The sequence below is a fragment of the Dromiciops gliroides genome, chromosome 3 (assembly GCF_019393635.1).
Source record: "Dromiciops gliroides isolate mDroGli1 chromosome 3, mDroGli1.pri, whole genome shotgun sequence".
Taxonomy (NCBI): Eukaryota; Metazoa; Chordata; class Mammalia; order Microbiotheria; family Microbiotheriidae; genus Dromiciops; species Dromiciops gliroides.
Window position 1 is genome coordinate 271,876,887 of NC_057863.1, and position 21,436 is coordinate 271,898,322.

The window sequence follows — 21,436 nt, forward strand, 5'->3', positions numbered from 1 at the left end:
CCACCATATCATTTGCAAAGATATTCTTGTTTCCTTATTGCCAATGTTTACTTCTAAGTCAAATAATACTGGTTTTACAGAACATTTTTGCATCACCCCTGATCTTAGAGGGAAAGCTTCCAATATTTCTCCATAATAAATGCAAACTCAGTTATAGAATGCTTGGGGTTTTTTTTTTAATATTAAGCAAATTAAGGCAATGTCCTTTGACTCCTATACCTAGGGTGTATTTAAAAAACACAAATTAGAACCATATTTTATGTCTTTTTTTGCAGAAAATTTTGTTTGAAATATTACTTATTGTGCTAATTCTTTCCCTAGTTTTACATCATCTGTATATTCGTATTCTAAACACCACTTGGTTATAATTTTTGGATATATTGCTGTAATCCCTTTGCCATCATTTAATTTTTTGCATCAATATTAGAGATATTAGTCTATAATTCTCATTCTGTACCATAACCCTTGCCTGGTTTCGTTATCAGAACGACATTTGGCTTATAAAGGAGTGATATTCTCCACATTAAAAAGTTTATGTGGCATGGGGATTATTCTTTAAATAGTCAATAAAATTCATTTATCAATAGAATTAGTTGTTTTCCCCTCCATGGTACTTCATTTATGGCTTATTCAATTTCTCTTTATAAGATTACTTTGTTTAATTTACCTGTTCAATTTGTCAGAATGTTTATATTTTTAGAGATAGCATTAATTTCATATAAATGTTCTGATTTTGTTTCCTTATGGCTGGGTATGTAATAACTTCTCAAATTTTAAAATTTACTCTCATGATTTTACTTCTCAATTTTATTGTTAATTTGTTTTTTTAAAAATCATTAAATTAGGTAATAGCTTTTCAGTTTTATTAGTATTTTTAAAGCTCTTTGTTTAGTAGTGTGAATTTTTAAAAATTACAGCCTTATTTATTCCATCTTTAATTTTCTTATTTTCTTCCTTTGTGCTTTTTTGAGATTTATTCTCATTTTTTTTTACATTTTTAACATTGTTGCCTCTGAAGACTGATTTTCCTGCATTTCCCACATTTTGACATGTTATATTACTCTTGTCATTACATCAGTATAACTAGTGATTATTTCTCTGATTTACTTAGGGTAATTACTCATTACCTAGAATGTTTTTAAAAGTATCTATTTAGGATTGCATCTTTTGTTCATATCTTTAGTTACATAACCCAGAGTTGTTCATTCTCATTAATTCCAGTTTTTTACTACACACTTTTAAATGGCAATTTGGCTTTGGACACTTTTGTTTTGGACACTGTTTTCTACAAAGTTATCAGCCTGTGTCCCTATCTTCTGTCCTTTCTTGGCCCTTTCTATACCTTCTCTTATTGACCTTTGCAACTTCCATAGGTTCAGTTTTCAGTCATCTCTATGAATATGCATCACAAATCACTGTATATATATCCAGCTTTTGGGATTATAGGATCATAGATATAGAGCTGGACGGGACTTCAGAGGTCATCAAGTTCAAATTTCTCATTTTATGGTGAGGAAACTCAGACCAGAAAGGCCAAGTGATTTGACCATGGTCACATAAGATCAAAGAAGCAATATTTTAAATAATATTTTGCCCTTGTACTCCACTACCACAGCTATACCCAGGTGATACTTTCAGGCTTTACAAACTCAATGTGTCCAAAATCTAACATAACTTTCTCCCTTAAACCTAACCCTCTTTCAAATGTTCTTATTTTTGGTGAGAGAAGCAACATCCTTCCAGTCACCTAGATTCAGAACCTCTGAGTTATCTTCAACTCTCTCCAACTCCTAAACTCCACCAACCCCAGGGAATTAGTTGGTAAGTCTTATCTATTCTGAATCAACAACCTCTCTTGTTTACATTCCCTTCTTTATACTCACATATTCACCACCCTAGTTCAGGTCATCATTACCTCTTTTTTTTTTTTTAATGAGGCAATTGGGGTTAAGTGACTTGCCCAGGGTCACACAGCTAGTAAGTATCAAGTGTCTGAGGCCGGATTTGAACTCAGGTCCTCCTAAATCCAGGGCTGGTGTTTTATCCACTGTGCCACCTAACTGCCCCCATCATTACCTCTTGACTAGATTATGGCAATAGTTTCCTGATTGGTCTCCTGATTTCCATTCCCTTCTCTAATCAGCTGTTCACCATATTCCTAACAAAACAATTTCTCCAAAGCACAGTTCTGCGCATGTCATTCTCCTGCTACAGAATCTTAAGTGGTTCCCTATTGCCTTTAGGATAAAATGCAGACTCTTCAGCTTGGCATTTAAAGACTTCACAATCAGTCTATCTTTTAAAATCTATTTCACATTATTCCTATTCATGTATTCTATATTCCAGCCAAAGTGGACTACTTGTTGTTTTCTGAATTTGACTTTCCATCCTATGTGCCTTTGAATGCACTGCCTCCTCATCTTCACCTCTTAGTTACCTCCAAGACTCAGCTCAGGTATCTCTTCCTACAGGAAGTTATTCTCCCCCCGCCCCCCAAGTTGTCTTGCATTTTGTGTTTATAGATTTCATTCCTCTATATAATATCTCCTTGATGGCATAAATGTTTTTTATGTTTGTCTTTTTATTTCCACACCCTAACAAAGTGTTTCACCCATAATAGGTGCTTAATAAAGGCTTATTGAATTTGTTTAAATATTTCCTTTGCTATTGTTTTATTTTGTGATGGTCTAGCCAAGACAAGTCAATATGCATTTATTGAGCATTCAATATGCTGCAGAAACTGTGGCAACAAAGAAAGACAAAAACACAGTTCCTGCCTTCAAGGAGTTTACATGTTATAAAATATTTGTTGATATTTCTGCCTTTCTTCATTTATTTGAATTCCTTATGCCCTTTATTATAAATAATTTTTATAGAAGTATTATTGTACCAAAAAAGAAAGAAAGGAAGAAAACTCTAGGCTCACATAGAATTATTTCCATATATCTGTCAAATTTCTCCCTAATTGTTTGGTGGCAATTTCCTTCTTATTTTTCTTTCTGTTTGATTTGTCAAATTTTGATAGAGGAATATTAAAGTCTCTTGCTATTAATGCCTTATCATGTAGGTTTTTTTTTTCTTTTTTGTATTTCAATTGACTTTTCCTTAAAGGACTTACTTGGTTGGAAAGACATTTCATCTATATATGTTTACCATCTATGCAACTTCATTGTATGGAAAATATTTAAATCCAAAGGGTTATTTTTCCTTTGTTGTTGTTGTTGTTGTTGTCATCTCTCATGATTCTTTTGCATTTTGACTTTGGCCTTATCCAAAATCATGATTGCAGTTTCTGGATTTGTTTGACTTTTCTGAGGATTCAGCTGAAGCATAAAAAATCTTATTGTAACCTTTCACTTTAACTTTGTATGTGTCCCTGTGTCTTAAGTATGTTTTCTTAAGATAAAGTTATTAAAGATTTATAATGCAATATACAACCTTTCTTTTTTATGTCAGTTCAATCAGTTTATATCTAAAATTATAATTATTAAAATTTATTTTTCCTTTCTATCACTTCCTTTCATATTACTTGTTTGTATCAGCACAAAATACATTGCAGCTTGTTTTATGAGTTTCAATTCAATCCCAGATGTTACACAAAAAACATAACAACACACTTCACCCTCTCCCAGACAAAAAAGTGAACTAATCTTTAAAAAGTTTCTTTGCCTTTCTTCCATCTCCAGGTAGATATTTGGTTTAGAAATCATTATCTCCCCATGCCCCATTCCTAGCTTGTTTTTCTTTATCTATAGTGCCCAAATCCAATGTATAAAAATGCTTTCCTTACTCCCTCACCCTGAAATCTTCTTCCTCAAGATTGCCCACTTTTTTTCTATTCTTTTTCTATGGAACCTTCCTCTTTTTCCACCTAGCTCAGTGCCTGCAACATAGTAAGTGCTTAATAAATGCCTGTCGCCTTATTTACTCAATTCCTAGTTATGACTCCTCAATATTTCTATTATAAACCTGTACTTCAAAGAGGCAACAGGCTTTCTTTTCCTTAGTATGTGAAAAATATGAGGCATAATTTAAAAATATTATTTACCTGCTAGGGTTATATTTTACACTCACTTTGTAAGTTACAAGGTTTGCCAGGATCTGGCTCCTTTTGCCAGAAAGTTTGCAAGTTTTCACTTGCATTAACAAATCCTCTTTTCTCATTAAAGAATACATGATTACTATGGCACAAAAATTTTCCAGGGAGCAAACTATGTAGACTGGTAAATTACAGGTGCTCATCATAGTCACAGACTCTACTTGGCTTATCTAATACATAAATTCAGCCTTTTCTGTTCAATTCTAGATTGGTTGGGCAATGCCTAATATCTTCAATCCATGGGAATTCTAGGTCTTTTCTAATGAGGTTGAAAATGATTTTCTGCTGTCACTTGAACCCCAAGCTAATTGCTGGCTCCTCTGTACTTCCTGACCTTTTTTTTTCTTTTAGAGCTCTCTTCCCTTATTAAATTTTCTAAGATGCTGCTCTCTTTGATCTCTAGCCTTGACTCAAGTTTCTAAAAATTGCTACACTTCTGGTTGCTTACTCAAGTTGCTACTCTTATTTCAAATCAGCCTTGAAGACTTTCTTCTGAATCAAAATCACATTTCCTACCCTCCCCCATTCAACTTCTCTCCTACAGCCCATTTCCCTTTGCCAATGTTTGTATTCTCCCTGTCCTGTTTCCATCAATCAACTCTTGGCCCATTATAAAATTATCACTCACATTTACAGTAATATGCATAATGACTTTTTTGTCCATTGTCAGGAAGGGAAACAATTATAGACAGTTTATGGCTTACAAATAGGTCATGTTTCCAAAGTTCATTTGTAAGTTGGTGGACAGGAAATTGGAATGCATTTTATCATTAAAAACAATGTAGTTTGGTTCCCAGGACAGCCCACAAAAGTCCCTTTGACCCACAGTGCAGTAAAACTGTAGGAGAGTCATGATAGAGAATGCCAGCAGTTCTATAGTACCATAGAACATAACCACAGTTATTTGTATGGGAAAACATGAATTTCCATTCACAGCACTGGAGCATGGTGCCTCTCAGTGAAATGCAAAAAAAAAAAAAAGTATGTGAAGGGATAACTCACCCATCTCCCCCCTCTCAGCACTCACAAGTTCCAAATACTGAATAGGAGTACAACAAATACAAATGAGAATCTGAGGCTGCAGCAGCATAAAAGGAAGTAGGAGAGAGAGGAGGCTCCTAACTGTCCAAGAACATGGAAGAAATAAGGAGCCAGAAGCAAGAAAGGAGAGAGCTATAATGGTCAGGCTGAATGAGGTAGTGCTTGCTGGGATAGATATGGTAAAGAATGGGCAATTGTAAGGTGGGCATGTTTGTATGTCTATCATATGAGGATCATATGTCTATCAATGAGGATGGAGCTATTCAACACAAACATTTGAGAAGTCAGATTTACTGACTAGATGGCTTTGGCATAGAGCCTCATCTCTGAGTTAAGGTGAAAGATTCTGATGCTGGCATATTTCTCTCTGGACCCAAAAGAGTAGAAAATCATTTATTACACTCTCCAAAGCCTTCAAGAACACAGTATCTCTTCATTTAACATGCTAAGTTTGTGCCTATCTTAAATGAGTGGGGGAAAAAGGGAAAAGGGGAAAAAATCATTTTTGTAAGTTGAATAACTCACATGGACCAGACATCTATTTTGGAACCATATTTCTTCCTGGCAAGAAGTTCTGGAGCTGCATAGGCTGGGCTGCCACACTGGGTACTGAAAGGATCTGAATAACCCAAGATGCCTGCATAGTTGCTTAAGCCAAAGTCTGTAAAAATGGGAAGGGGAAGGGAGAAAAAATACAACATTAGAAACTGTAAAAAAAAAATACACCAAAGTCAACAATAAAATCAGATTTATACTCCATCAGTAACATTCAATTGTAGAATGAACAAGAACCAAGTATTGGTGACATAAGCTTGCTAGAATTTATGATTTTCTTTCAAAATTATATAACATTTTTATCAGACTTCATTATAAAACCTACTGAAAGCTAAAAACATATTGTAAACCAAATACTTTTCCATTAAATACTTTTTCATTTTTAAATGAGCCATCTAGGATCATAGGAGACAGAAGCATGGTGGGTATGAATTCTGAAGTCAGGCTAATTATAGAAAACTCATTAATCAGGGGCCAAGGCCTCAGATTGGGAGCTGGAGAGCTGGGTTAGAAGTGAGGAGATATGGTATGAATATGACCAGAAAGAAGCCAAAAATATACATCCATGTTTATGCATATATATGTGTGTGCATCTATGTGTGCATTTATGTGTATATGTAAATACACTATGCACACATATTCTTAACAGAAAGATAGGTTTAGAATATCATATTACATCATATACTATAATAAGCTCCAAATGTATGTATGGTCTAAATGTAAAAGGTCCTAATTCACCCCTTAATCATCTCTAGCCTAGACTACTGCAATAACCTCCTACTTGGTCTCCCTCCCAGATAACAACATGTTCTTTAACTGCTAGTCTGACCATTACCACTCCCCTACTTAATAAACTCTAAGGGCTCCCTTTTGGGCCTTGGATCAAAGATAACAGTTTCTCTGTTTAGCTTTCAAAGTTCTTCACAATCTGGCTCTAGCCTATCTTTCCAAACTTATTATACACTACTCCCCTTCCTGTACTCTAGGGGAATATTTTAAAAAGAAGAAGAGAAGAACCTTAATTAAATATTTAAAAATATACACTGGGCAGAAAGAAGTTCAGAAGGGGACACGGATTATCAAGGCAGTGTTGGAACTAACATATTTAGTTTGTACTATGCTTTTATTTTCCTTTACTCTTTGTATCTCTGAGTGAGGAAGGGGATATATTTGGGAAATAAAAGTTTTTTCCCCAAAAAACCTAAAAGGTTATTTTTAAAAAAGCTTTAAAAGTCATATAAAAACATGGAAGGTTATATCAGCCAATCAATAAGTATTGATAAAATGCTTATTCTGGGTTGGGCATTGTGCTAACACTGGGGATACCAAAAAAGCCCCTGTCTTAGAGGAATTTATATTCTAATTTGGAAAAAATGTGTGCCTATGTATGTATGTATATATGTATGCATGCATGCATGCATGTATGCATGTATGTAATGTGTGTATGCATGTAGAAGCACTGTAACTTTAGAGGGGAAGGCACTAGCAGCTGGGGGATAAGGAAAGGCTCCTATAGAAGATGGCGCTTGAATTGAGTCTTGAAGGATTTTAGGGATTCTAAGAGACAAGGATAAATGAATGGGGGGGGGCAGCATTTATTAATGGCTTACTATGTGCCAATAGCAAAGATATATATAAAAAATAAAAAACAATCCTTGCCTTCAAAGAGAGGATGGAAGGAAATAAGCACTTATTAAACACCTAGTATGTATCAGGCACTGTGCTAAGCCCTTTACCAATATTATTTCATTTGATCCTCACTACAACCCTGGGAAGTAGGTGCTATTATTATCCACAATTTATAGTTGAGGAAACTGAGGTAAACAGAGGTTAAGTGACTTGCTCAGAGTCATGTAGATATTAAATGTTTGAAACTGATTGAACTTAGGTCTTTCTGATTTCAGTCCCAGTCAATGGTCTATCAACTGCTTCTCCCCCCCCCCCCCCCGCCCCCTTAAGCTTCCCTAAAGAACTTAGATTCTGATAGGGAAAACCCATGAAGAATGGTGACTAGAGTGAGATATTTTGTTTTGGAATGTTAGAGAGTGATTATTGGAGCCAGAGGAGAGGATCAATGAAAGCTGATTTGTTTATGATTTCAGAGCTTAAAAAGAGGGCAAGAGGGTGGATAATGGTAGGGGCATGGTGACTGGGGAATAAAGTCAAGCATGATCAGAGCCAATCCTAGATGCAATGGGCAACTGAAGCAACTACCAATCAGCAATCACATGCTGGTACAAGAGTTCCAAGAATTAAAAGGTTAAGTCCCCCAGGGCCTGGTTTCTGGTATGTGGGAAGCATGATGTTTGCTGAGATGATTGGAGAGTGACTTCAAAATATTTCAGGCACAGGGAACAGCTAGTACAAACACATGGAAATGATATGCTGAGTGTGAAGAAAAGCCAGGTAGGCTAGTATGTTTGCCTCCTGCAGTCTGCAGGAAGGGGAGTAATGTGTAAGAAAACTGGAAAGATAGGAAGAGGTCAGGCTTTAAAGAACTTAAAATGCCAGAAAGATTATATTTGTTTATAGAAGTGATAGGGAGCCATTGGAGTTTACTGAGTAGAGGAGTAACATAGTAAGATCTGAGATTTGGGAAACCCATTTTAGCAGCTAAGTAATTGCAAAACTGCAAGATGAGAGGATTTAAAGTAAAGACAAACACACATTTTGGGACATAGTCTATGTGGGAATTTGTTTCGCTAGACTATGTACATTTGTTACAAGGGCCTCTTTTCTATTTTAAAGTAGTTCCGTGGCAAGGTGTAGGAGAGGTACAATAAATACTTGTAAAAATATTTTTAGTTAATAAGTCTAAACAAAATAAAAACCAACAAAAGCCTAGAGAAGAAAAGGAACATAGAAGCCAAGGGTTTGGTAAACTCAAAGATCAATTCATGATCAAGTACTAGGGTAAGGATTCACTCACTATTCAACAAAAACTGCTTTAAAAAATTAGAAAGCAATTGGACAAGAATCAAATTTAGACTAACATCTCACTTCATACACCACAATAAACTCCAAAAGGTTACATGACCTAGAGTTAAAAGGTTACATAATTTTAAAAAATGTGGGTATTGTAATAAATATTGATAAGCTGGAAAAAGTTTAAAGGAAGATGACCAGAATGGTGGAGGTCTCTGGTCCATGACATAAAATGAAGGAATTGGAGGTGTTTAGCCTGGAGAAAACTCCAGGAGCCATGATAGTCATTTTTAGGTGCTTAAAAGGCTGACATCTGGAAAAATGATTAGACTTATTCTGTTTGGCTGGAAAGGCAGAAACCAAGCAGGTGGAATATATGAAATGTGGAGTAAGTGAAAATTGCAAAGTCATTTTAGATTTGATTTAAGGGAGAACTTCCTAACACTAGAAGTATCCAGAAGTAGAATGGGCTGTTCCAGATTTCCCTTTATTGGAGGTCACCAGGAAATAACTGGATAACCATTTTTCAAATACATGATAGAAAGAATTCTCTGGGAGGGACAGAGATAGTTGGTGACAGTTGAAGTGGTCCCCTCCAATTCTGAAATTCTGCGTTTTGTCTTGGGTTCACTTAGCATGTGGGTATCCATCTTATTCACACTGAACATCAAACTAGCAGACTCCTCCACATAGTGGGTGCCTTTAGTACTATACAATTCCAATGGCTTATATTCATGAACCTGATGCTCAAACAGCATCTTGGGAAGAAGAAAAGTACAGTGGAGAGGTGTCTCCTGCCTAGAAGTTGCTCCCTCACATTAGTGGTCAACATATGAGATGCTAACATAAGAACATGTCTGGTGAATAAATTTCTTCTGGTTACTCCTTTTACTAACTTGCCTTTCTTTCTCTTCTTATCACCTTTATAAACTATGAGAAACTAGTCAAATATTCTGGATTTTCAGATAATCATAGTTACCATAATAATTATTCATCAACAAGTCCACTACAATTACTGTATTTTTAGTCACCACTTTGTGCAATACCTTTCCTAAACCTCTATACATTAACAGGAAAACATTCCCCCCTCCTTTTGCATTGTAGTTAGAAACCAAATAAGAAGGCAAGCTCTACACTCCCCAGGTGATCCTCCCATGACCTCAAGCAATCATACACTATAATAAATTGTGTTTTCCATTTTTTCCTATATAACAATATCAAACTCAGACCCTCTGAAGCTCTCTAGCTGTGTCAAATGTTATTCTGTATTTGACATCCGCCTCTCTTTTCAACATATCAATAGCACAGGCCAGTCAATATTAATTGTTTCTTCTCCTGGGGAAACAGTTGCTGTTCAGTCATTTTTCTACCATGTCCAACTCTTCTTGACACCATTTGGCCTTTTCTTGGCCAAGATGCTGGAATGGTTTGCCATTTCTTCCTCCAGCTCATTTTATAGATGAGAAACTGAAGCAAACAGGGTGAAGTAACTTGTCCAGGGTTACACACCTAGTAAGTGTCTGAGGCCACATTTGAACTCACAAAGATGAGTCTTCCTGACTCTAGTCCCAGCACTCTATCTGCTGTACCACCCAGCTGCCCATTAAGGGTCACAGACCTATAATTAGAAGGGACCTTAGAGATAATCTAATCCAATACTTTCATTTTGCAGATGAGGAAACTGAGGCTTTGAAGGGGTGAAGTGATTTGTCTATATTATTAAGTGGAAGAGCTAGGATGTGAGCCCAAGTACTCTGATTACAAATGCAATGCTCTTCCCCCTACCAAACTTCCCTGTCTTTTTACCACTGCCTTGGTTTACAGCCTCAGCTCAAAAAACCTAGAGAAACACATGCATAGTACACCAGGACTGACATCCCTCTTATAAGCACGGTGTAAAGAATTAATTATTATTTGAGGTTTTTATGACCCCATGTTTTGACTAGAATTTTTAAAAAAACCCTTGGCACGCGCACTGGACTGGGGCTCCGCAAACCCCATGGTGCTCCACCCACTGGTTGTAGCCGTCGCCATGGCGCTGGCACCTCATGTCATCACTACTCGCCAATGCCTACATGGGCCTGGCAAAATTATAATGATTGAAAGCCCAGTGAGGGCAGTCATGTGACGTGAGGTGTCAGCGCCATGGTGACAGCTACAACCAGTGGGTTGAGCACCGTGGGGTTTGCTGAGCCCCAGACCAGTGTGCACGCCAAGGTTTTTTTTTTAAACTTCTAGCCAAAAGATGGGGTCATAAGAACCTCAAATAACAATTAATTCTTTACAATGGCATTCACAATATAATGATCTTATCAATTAATTAATAATATAATAATAAGGGGCAGCTAGGTAGTGCAGTGGATAAAGCACCGGCCCTGGATTCAAGAGGACTTGAGTTCAAATCCAGCCTCAGCCACTTGACACTTACTAGCTGTGTGACCCAGGGCAAGTCACTAACCCTCATTGCCCAGCCAAAAAAAATTTTTTTTTAAATAATAAGAGGGAAAGTTTATCAAAATGAGGAAGACTAAAGAAAAACCTTGGAATGAACCATCATGAGTGACAAAGATGTATTTCCTGAGTATTTGAGTGAGCTCTTTTCCCCACAGTTACACTGAGAGTCTTGGCCCATAGACCTCTGGCTACTCCCTAGGCTTGAACTGCCTGCTGTTCTTCAGGATTCTATAGCTCAAAGTCAAAGTTAGCAACTATTTTGTGAGTTCTGTAATTTGTTGATGTCATATCCCAGTTATAGAATGAAAGAAAAAAAAATGCCACACCTCTACCTTTCTCTAGTCTTCTGATTGACAGCACTCTGTCTCCAAAGATCCTTCTTCCTTGCTTGGAACAGTCTCACTCATCACTTTGCATATCCCTTGAGGGAGATACTTTATTTTTCCTAGTTTCTCAAATGGGAATAAGTTTTACATCCTTCAGGGAGATTTACATGATTTTAACATTTGCATAGGAAACACCTAGGAGGAGAAATTTTAAGGCAGGATCTTAGCTCACTAAGAACTGAATGCTTTTTACAGTTAGAAAAGAGAAGCACAGTAGGATTTTGTATTAGCTACAGCTTGAAGAGGATTCTCTCAAAAGAGTTTGACCTAACTATCCGCATGGGAAAAACAAAGTAAATGGAGAATGTCTGTTGTCCAAACTCTGATTTTGTATGGACAACCCATGGAACTGGTTCAGGATTCCATATATCTTGTACAGTTATTGTGACCAAAAATAGAATAAAAGGAGGATAATGGAATCATGCAGGAAGCCCTGGATGTGTCAAGGATGAAACTTCCTCTAAACTGATATTTGTTGTTGCACCCCAAGCTGAAATCCCCATTGGTCCTTGAGAGGGAAGACAGGTGCCAGCCAGTCTGTGCCAGGCTGGGATAATGCTTGTGCAGCTGGGGTCCTTTGCAGATAAGCAGACCCTCTTATCTTCATAGTCCAGCAGTTCCCAAGAGAAAAAGAATGAGGCTTTTGCCATCATCTTGCTCCTCCCCATGGGGAGTGATCTTTTTGTCTCTTTCCCCACCTTCGATACACTGTTCCCCCTCCCATGTTATAACCTTCCTGGTTTCCCTTCCTCCCTTTGTCCTGCTATTATAAAAATGTAAACTTCTGTAAAGACTGGGAACCCTTTGGGTCCCACATGACCGTTCCTTTCTCTTGCAATAAACCCAATTTTCAATAAGCCTCATGACATTATGATTGTTGACAGTATGCCTGGGAATAAAGATGATGGTGATGATAACTACCATTTATATACTTTAAGGTTAGAAAAGCCCTTTATATATTTATCTCATTTGATCTTAAAACAATACTGAGAGATGGGTACAATTATTAATCGCAATTTTACAGATAAAGAAACTGGGCTTCAAAGAAGTGAAATGATTTTGCCATCATCACACAGCTAGAAAGTGTTTAAGGTGGGATTTGAACTCAGGTTCCTAGCTGCCGCTCATTCAGGCAGAGTGAAGAACAGACAGCCTAAATACTCTACTGGTATGTCCTCACAATGTCAAAAAATCTAGAAGAGAACCTTCATAATAGTGGGTCAACCCTTTGTAGAGAAATTATGGGAGAACACATACAAGAGTATGAGAAAGTGAGGATCAGTTGCGATCTGTCCCCATGTTGATGAGACCATGCATCCACTGAAGTATTTAAGATCTAAAGGGAGAAATGACAAATGTCCAGCTACCAGCCACATGAAATGTATTTGCTTTATTTGCAAGGGGTTCCTTTGGCGATACATTTTTCAACAATTAGCAACGTACTTTTAAGTAAAGACAACCCTGTTAAGGAGGCTGATGCTTCCATTATGGACTTTCTAAACAAAACTAAAGCAAAAAAGTGTTCAAAACAATGCTTCCTGGGGGCAGCTAGGTGGCGCAGTGGATAAAGCACCTGCCCTTTCAGGAGGACCTGAGTTCAAATCCGGCCTCAGACACTTGACACTTAGTAGCTGTGTGACCTTGGACAAGATACTTAATCCTCATAGCCCTACCAAAAAAAAAAAATTAAAACAATGCTTCCTAATCCTTCATATTCTATGGCACAATTGGAGATTTATAAAAAGCCAGAAAAAAATATATGCTAGGGCTGCAACTATGTAAATGAAAAGAATAATAACAACCATAAACCAAATGAAATTGAATGTTGTGAAATTAAAATGACCCAATTTGGCTCCAGAAAAGAAATATAAGAAGACACTTTCCCCTACTTCTTTACAGAAGGTGGGGAGGGGGGCTGCCACAGATGTAGGGCTTTGCAAGTTTTGAGTTTTTTTGGATGTGTTGATTGGCTTTGCAGAAAATTTTCCTCATTTCAATTAAAAAAATCATTATAAGGGATAACTTTCTGGAATAGGAGAACAGAGAGGGATATGGGGGAAATGAAAGTTATATTAAAAACAAAAGATGCCAATAAAATCTATTAAAAACAAATGGGTGGGGGGCGGCTAGGTGGCGCAGTGGATAAAGCACTGGCCCTGGATTCAGGAGTACCTGAGTTCAAATCTGGCCTCAGACACTTGACACTTACTAGCTGTGTGACCCTGGGCAAGTCACTTAACCCCCATTGCCCTGCAAAAAACAACAACAAAAAAACAAATGGGTGACTACAAGGAAAAACTAGTGAGTAGAGAAGATGAAAACTAATAAGAATTAATATAGATAAATGTTGAATTATGGTTTTAAAACCTGACATCAGAGAACTGGCTTTTCTTCAATTTAGTCCCACACAGGTAAAGGCTATTTCTTTGAATTAACCATATCAGCCTATGTTTATACAGTTTTATAACTATCCATTCTTGGCACTATAATATGTAACGCCAGTGACCATTTGCACTATTATTAAGATTGGCTAATCGCTATAAACTCTCTATAGACACAAAGAAAACCTAAGGTTCACTCTGGCCAAGGAACTCCAAAATAAACAAACAAAAAAGCAAACAAATACCTCCATTATATTCCTAAAGGAATTTTAAAAATCCAATATTTCTTGCATAGATATAAAAAATTCAGTTTATAAAAGCCTATTGATTCTCCTCTGAGGTATCCCCAAATATAGTATTTTTATTGTACTGAAAAATTACATTTCTTAAAAGAAAGGAACTAGGTAGCTATAGAATCATAAAGTGCTCTCCAGAAATTATATTGTGAGTAATTCTAAGTACAGGTTAAAAAAATGAATCTCATGATTTCTCCTTGAAAAAAGATTAAACTATTAAAAAAAAATTTACCAAACCTAAGAAAAAGAAAAAAATTTTTTTCTAGTAGAGAACTTTATCACAATTATGTCTTTTTTCAATAATTAGCCAATTATTCTAGATTTTCACACACTTGCAAATTGTTTCCTTACCTTTTAAAACTATAACCAGAGTATCTAGAAATAATATTAGAAATAGATAGTACTGTGTGTTCTCCTTCATCTCTCCTCTATTATAACCACTGAGTAGAGGGAAATAGAGTGATTAAGTTTATAGACTCTCTGGACCAATTAATTTTCTATGGTTTTTAGGCAGTGCTGTAGAGGGCTTAAAAATAGCCCCTATAAACTGTTACTCTCAAGTATCTATACTTATGAAAAGGAGAAATGATTTTAATAATCCAATAAAGCAGAAGAAAGTTTCTGTTGGGCTATGGAGTACTTGATATGACTGTCTTTTAATATTTTTTTCTTTCAGTTATGATTCAATATTATAGTTATAACAAATCACTGTACTTCTGTCTACTATGCAGAAGTAATGACCAATATTAAAATTGCCTTAAATTCCCTCAGGCCTTATTATTTAGGCAATGAAAAGTGACCCTGGAGTGTATCTCAGTAATGAGAGATAACTGGCTGGAAATTAACAATGTGCTATGGGTAATTCACAAATTATCCTATCATCCATGCACAAATAATTGACAGTTGATTTACAACACTGTTACTACAGTATTGCTTTAAAAAAATCCATACAAAAATATTTCCATATTATCCATGTTGCAAAAGAAACACACACATATACAAGAAAAATGAAGTAAAAAATGTTTTACATGTAAAACTGATGTATTGCTTGCCTTTTTAAGGAGTGGGGAAGAAAGAGAAGAAAGAGAATTTGGAACTCAAAATTTTTAAAAATGAATGTTAAAATCTTTTTATATGTAATTGGAAAATATTTAATGAAATAAATAAAAATGTTTTAAAAATTCATACCAATCAGCTTGATATTGTTGTCTTCATCTAGCAGCAAATTTTCTATCTTCAAGTCTCTGAAATGAACAAAATTGAAGAATATTTTGGATAAGTATATCTAGTCACATATTAGCATTGCCCAAAACCAAATAAGCTCCTTCAGTAATATTTTTAACCAAAACTAGATTTTTCTTCTGAAGTTTACTCAATCACCAAAGACATAAAGTAGTTTGAAATTCTATGCTAAATTACACAGGTATCCTCTCTAGGAGTGCTATGAAGCAAGAGAACGAAGAGAGAAGGGAGTTTCTCGAAGAGGTGGAACTTAGGGGGTTCTGGAAGATAAGTGGATTTGAACAGGCAAGCAAAGAAGAAATGGGCATTCTAGGAAAGGGAAAACTGAACAGAAGCAAAGAAGTAGAGATGAGAACTTTATGTTTGTGGGAGATCTGCCTGAAGGGTAGTAATGAGAACAAAGGGTTAAGAAAGTTATAAATGCATCACTTAATCCAATCATCCTCCCAATACTATTTGCTCAGAGGCCAAAGGTGGTCCACCAAATGGCAGGTGGCCCTGCTTTCATGTGGTCCTCCTAGAATTATACATTCAAATTTAGAATCCCATGGGTGATTAACAAATTCCTTTCAGCATAGAACAAATATGCTAATTGGCCACTTGGATGGGTAGAGACATCTGTGCTTACATCTGCATCTAGTGAATAGGAAAGAATCACTGCACCCCTACCCACTCTATGTATGTATTTCTTTATGGGGGAGGAAGGAGAGATATGTACTTTCCCTTTTAAAGGGCAATTTTAATTTCTCCTCCAAAACCAAAAAATTAATATGTTAAAGACTAGTAAAAACAGAATTCTATGAAAATTGGTTATAAAGTAGGCATGCTAGATGAAGCCAAAGGAAGGAAACAGTTTATATGAGTTGCCTTCTCCAAATATAATGCAGGCTGAAAGCTCTGAGAAGATGGACTGAAATATTGAAAAATGGAAGGAAATATTTAGTATGGGGGATAAGGGAGAGATGGCAAATGAAACAAGATGAAAGAGAACAAGATTACTAAATTCAGTAAAGAGAAAATTTGGTGAAAGCTGGCCTACAGAAAGGATCAGATAGAAATACAAAGACAATTAAAATAATGAGATGAACAAAGGATTATCATCTTAAATTTCCTATACCTGCTAGACTAAAAAAAAAAAAGAAAATATTTCAAAGAAATAGTGTAACATTTTTTAAAAGAAAGAAAAGGTGTCATAAGCCAATGGAATAATTAGTAAAATCACATTATCAGGATTAAATAGAAATGTAAAAATAAGCCTACTGAAAATAATGTCACAGGTGCCTTTATGGATAGATAGCACAGACAGGCCTGGTTAAGACAAGTCATTTATAATTTGATGCCCACACATTAATGTTCTCCAAAGACTTAAAAAAAAACCCCAATCTTAACAGTCCTAGTGAGCCAGTGATTTGCTGACTCAAAGCTATGTTAACTTGATCCCCATCAGCCAGATCAATGTACTGGTCTCACAAAAGTAAAATTTGATCACTTTTGGCTTTCTGTATTTCTCTTCAGTTTTACTTTTGGTAATTTCCCTATCTAACACCTGTTTTAAAAGGCTCTCCTACAGAGACTACAGTAGCTTTAAAAGCCAAATGGAATGCAGTACATGTGGTATGTTAAAGCCAAAACCTTTGCCAGATTCCGTTCAATTCAAAAAATATTTTTTAAGCAATTTATGCTATCAGTTTGGAATTACAGTTCTAACTGTCACTGGATGAGGTCTTTTCCCTATGGAATCAAAGAAAGAGTATATATTTTTATCTTTATCTATGAGGATTTATGAGATGAACTATGAGGAGAGAGAGAAAAAAGGTGAGAAGAAACTTCTTTCTTGCTAAAATTGTCAACTGTTATACTGTGAAGAGACTTTAAAAAGAAAATTCTGTGGGAACTAAGACTGGTAAAGAGACTGTTTTCTTGTCATGGCTGGAGAGAAGCTAGAGAAGACAGAAAAGAGGTGGAGAGCTCTTTGGATGAAGCTGTTTTCAATTTATTGTAACAAAGAAGATTTTAAAGAAGACTTAACTTGGTATTTGAGAGAAAGTAAATGATGTGGGACTATGTCTAATTGAGAAGTCATTTGTCACCACAGTGAAGACCTAAGCTGACAGTTGCTATAATCTTTCTTACAGTCAAAATATTGTAAATAATTAAGTCCTTATGTTATTATTTACTTTGTTAATAAGGTGTAGATTTATATGTATTCAGTTATTTTGATGTTTATTTAATTGTAGGAGAGTGAAGGATTTAAAATATAAAAAGGTGAGTATTATTGGGAAAGGATGTGTCACTCTAGTTTATTAAATAATATTTAATGTGCTCTGGGTGGGGACTTATGTTAATTAATCAATGAGAAAAGGTGCAATTTTATTAGAAAGAAAATACAAAAAAAAAAATCCCTGCATTTATCTAAAGCTCAAAATAAGAGGACTAAATATGAGAAAGAATCATCTAGCAGGCTGAAGAGTTACCTACACATGTGTGGCCAGCCCTGTAAATTATCGTTATTGACTTACTACTTCCCCCCAAACCAGACTTCTCAATGGACAGTTTTAAAAAGTTGATTTAAGATTATTTTTTCCTCTCCTTGAAGATGAGTAATTCAGGAAGATATTAGAGCCAAATGCTTGATTCCATTGAATCTTTCTGGCCTCTACCCAGAGTCCAACCAAATGAAAATTTAGTTCAGCAGACAAACTGACCCTCCTACCCATCTGTGATACAATGATTGCTGATGCTCAGAATGATGATTCCTGAGGTCTTAAAATAATTTCTCAAAAGAGGTCAAATTGTATTGTTTTCTAATTACTAAAAATCAGTTAACTAAAGTGTCAACATGCTTGGCACATAGTAGGAACTTAAAATGTTTCTTGATTGACTGATCCAAATGAATCATGTTTCTTCAATATTTCTTTTGGGGGTGGGGGGTGGGACAATGAGGGTTAAGTGACTTGCCCAAGGTCACACAGCTAGTAAATGTCAAGTGTCTGAGGCCAGATTTGAACTCAGGTCCTCCTGACTACAGGGCTGGTGCTTTATCCACTGTGCCACCTAGCTGCCCCCTCAATATTTCTACCTGATAGTTTACCATATCAGTATTTTATTGAGCAAAAGTTCTTGCTGCTTTTTAAAGAATCATTTCTTGTGGTTTATCTTTCATTCTAAACTTGAAATTCCTCTAAAATTCTCTGGTTTGTTTTTGTTGTCGCTGCTTTTTGGCGGGGCAATGAGAGTTAAGTGACTTGCCCAGGGTCACACAGCTAATAAGTGTCAAGTTTCAGAGGCTGAATTTGAACTCAAGTCTTCCTGAATCCAGGGTGGTTGCTTTATCTACTGCATCATCTAGCTGCCCCCAAAACTTCTCTGTTTTTCTTGTAGATGACACTAACTTCTAGGTCATCCAGGGTTGAAACCTCAGAGTCATTAGACTCTCTTAAAAATTAAATTTCCTTTTCTTTTCAGATCTGCTTTCTTTCCCTCTTACCTCCCCCACTACTACTTTGAGAAAGCAAGAAAAACAAAAACTATTACAAACGTGTAGTCAAGAAAAAAAAATTCCCACATTGAATATATCCAAAGGGGGGGAAAGAGAAAAATGTCTGCATCTGAACACTGAACTCATTGCCTCTTCACAAAGAGGTGGGTAGTTTCACCCTGAATAGTCCAGAACTGTGGTTGATCACTGTTGAACAGAGTTCCTAAGTTTTTCAAAGTAGTTTATCTTTATAATAGTGTTGCAATTATAGAAATTATTATTCTGGTTCTCCTCACTTCACTTTGTATCAGTTCATACAAGTCTTCCCAGGTTTCCAACAGCACATTGGTATTTCATCACAAACATATACTAATGGGTACCCCCTTAGTTTCCAATTCTTTGTCCCCACAAAAAGAGATGCTATAAATATTTTTGTAGAAATGGGTCTTTTTCTCTTGCTTTGATCTCTTTCAGATACAAGCCTAGTAATTTTATCACTAGGCCAAAAAGTATGCACAGTTTAGTAACTTTGGGGGCAATTTACAGTTTCAGCAATAGTGTATTAATGTGCCCTCCCTGCCGCCCCACCTCCCACGCTTGTCATTTTCCCTTTATGTCCACTTTTCTAGTCTGATGGATATGAGGTAGAAGCTCAGAGTTGTTTTAATTTGCATCTCTCTAATTATTTTTTAATGATTTAGAGCATTTTAATATGGTTACTTGTAGTTTGGGTTACTTCCTCTAAAAACTGTTCATAATCTTTGACCATTTATCTGCTGGGGATTTATTACTCTTCCTTGTCTTTCACTATATCCAATCAATCAGTTGTCAGGTCCTATTGATTCTACCTCTACAATATTAGTTTAAAACTGCCCCTTTCTTTAGATATTTAGTCTCCAGGCTGTCTTATTACAACTTGCCTAGACTATAGTGACAATCTCCTACCTGAGCTGTCTGCCTCCAAACTCTTTTCCTCTCCAATCTTTTACACAACTACCATAACAGCCACTTTCTAGTCCACAGGTCTGACCATGTCACTTTCTGGCTCCAAAATCTTTTTGGTTTTGTTGTTGTTGAGTCATTTCAGTCATGTCTCATTGTTTGTGACCCCCATTTAGGGGTTTTCTTGGCAAAGAAACTGGAGTGGTTTGGCACTTTCTTCTCCAGCTTATTTTACAGATGAGGAACTGAGGCAGACAGATTTAAGTGTCTTACCCAGGGTCACACAGCTGGTAAGTCTCTGAGGCCAAATTTTAGCTCATGAAGATGAGTCTTCCTGATTTCAAGCCCAGAGTATAATCAACTGTACCACCTAGCTGCCCCTTGCTAGCTCTCTCTTGCCTATAGGATAAAATACAAACACTAAGGAGCCCTACACAATCACGATCCGATCTCCCTTTCTGGGATCATTTCACATTACTTCAAGGACTCTATGTTACAGCCTATCTGGACTTGCCCCCCAAACTCAACATGATGTCTCCAGCTTTGGTGAATTCAGAAAGGCTGTCCCCCATTCCTGGAATGCACTCCCACCTAATCTCCACATTTCAGAATCCTTCTTTGTCTTCAAGGGTGATCTCAGAGGATACTGCCTCATGAAGATGTTTCCCATCACTCCAGCTAAAAATATTGTCTCCTATGCCAATTTCTTGGAATACATTGTCTGGTTCTTTCTTTTGCCTCAGTTACACTTGACTTTATTTTACATTTATCTATCGATATGTAACAAATATCCCTAGTAGAACATAAGCTATTTTTAAGGGCAGGAACTATGTCATTTTAAAAATCTCTATATCCCAAGGACCTAGCTTAAGTGTTCTAGGCAGCTAGGTGGTGCAGTTGGTAGGGTCCTAGACCTGGAATCAGGAAGACCAACAGTTCAGGAAGACCCAGCTTCAGACATTTACCAGATGTGTAACCCTCGGCAAGTCACTTAACTGCTGTTTGCCTCAGTTTCCTCATCTGTAAAATAAGTAATAGCACCTACTCCATGATTTTATGAGGATCAAGTGACATAATTTGTTAAGTGCTTTGCAAAGCTTTGAGATGCTATATAAATGTTAGCTATTATTATAATGTGTTGGACTGAATTAAAGTGAATTTATGGGAAGGAAGATGCAATTGGGACAAATGTTTCAAAGGGACAGAAACAACCAGGTCAGCAATTAAAAACAAAAGCTTCACCCAATGGCTTTCAAACTTATGTTTTTCTGTTCTTTCTATCCCTGATCCTCAGTGACATACTGCCAGATGGAGACTGGATACAATTAGTCCTACTCCTTTGCTTTACTTATACCCATACTCAAGTGTCAGAGGAAAGTATGTGGTAAAATGAGTGTAGATGGGTCCAGCAGCTGTTCCATGGCCTTAGTCAGAGTCCAAATAATCTTCCTTGAAGATGAATAACAAGAAGTGGGAGGGACAAGTAGAGATAAGAACTACATATACTATAAAGAGCATTGGACTGGGGGATAGAAGATCTGGGTTCAAGACTAAACTCAGCCAAAACATCACTTCTCAGGATTTCTTCATTTATGAAAGGAGAAAAGATGAACCAAATGATCTCTAAAGTCTCTCCT

The 21,436-nt window shown here is 36.4% G+C and overlaps 1 protein-coding gene across 1 annotated transcript in view; it reads right to left on the reverse strand.

Moving 5' to 3' along the window:
* The window catches only part of HUNK (hormonally up-regulated Neu-associated kinase), a 150,932-nt gene that overhangs the window by 57,509 nt on the left and 71,987 nt on the right, over window positions 1-21,436 (reverse strand). The window contains 2 exon segments of the mRNA XM_043994873.1: window positions 5,666-5,801; window positions 15,326-15,381. Of these exon segments, the coding sequence (XP_043850808.1) occupies window positions 5,666-5,801; window positions 15,326-15,381 (192 nt within the window).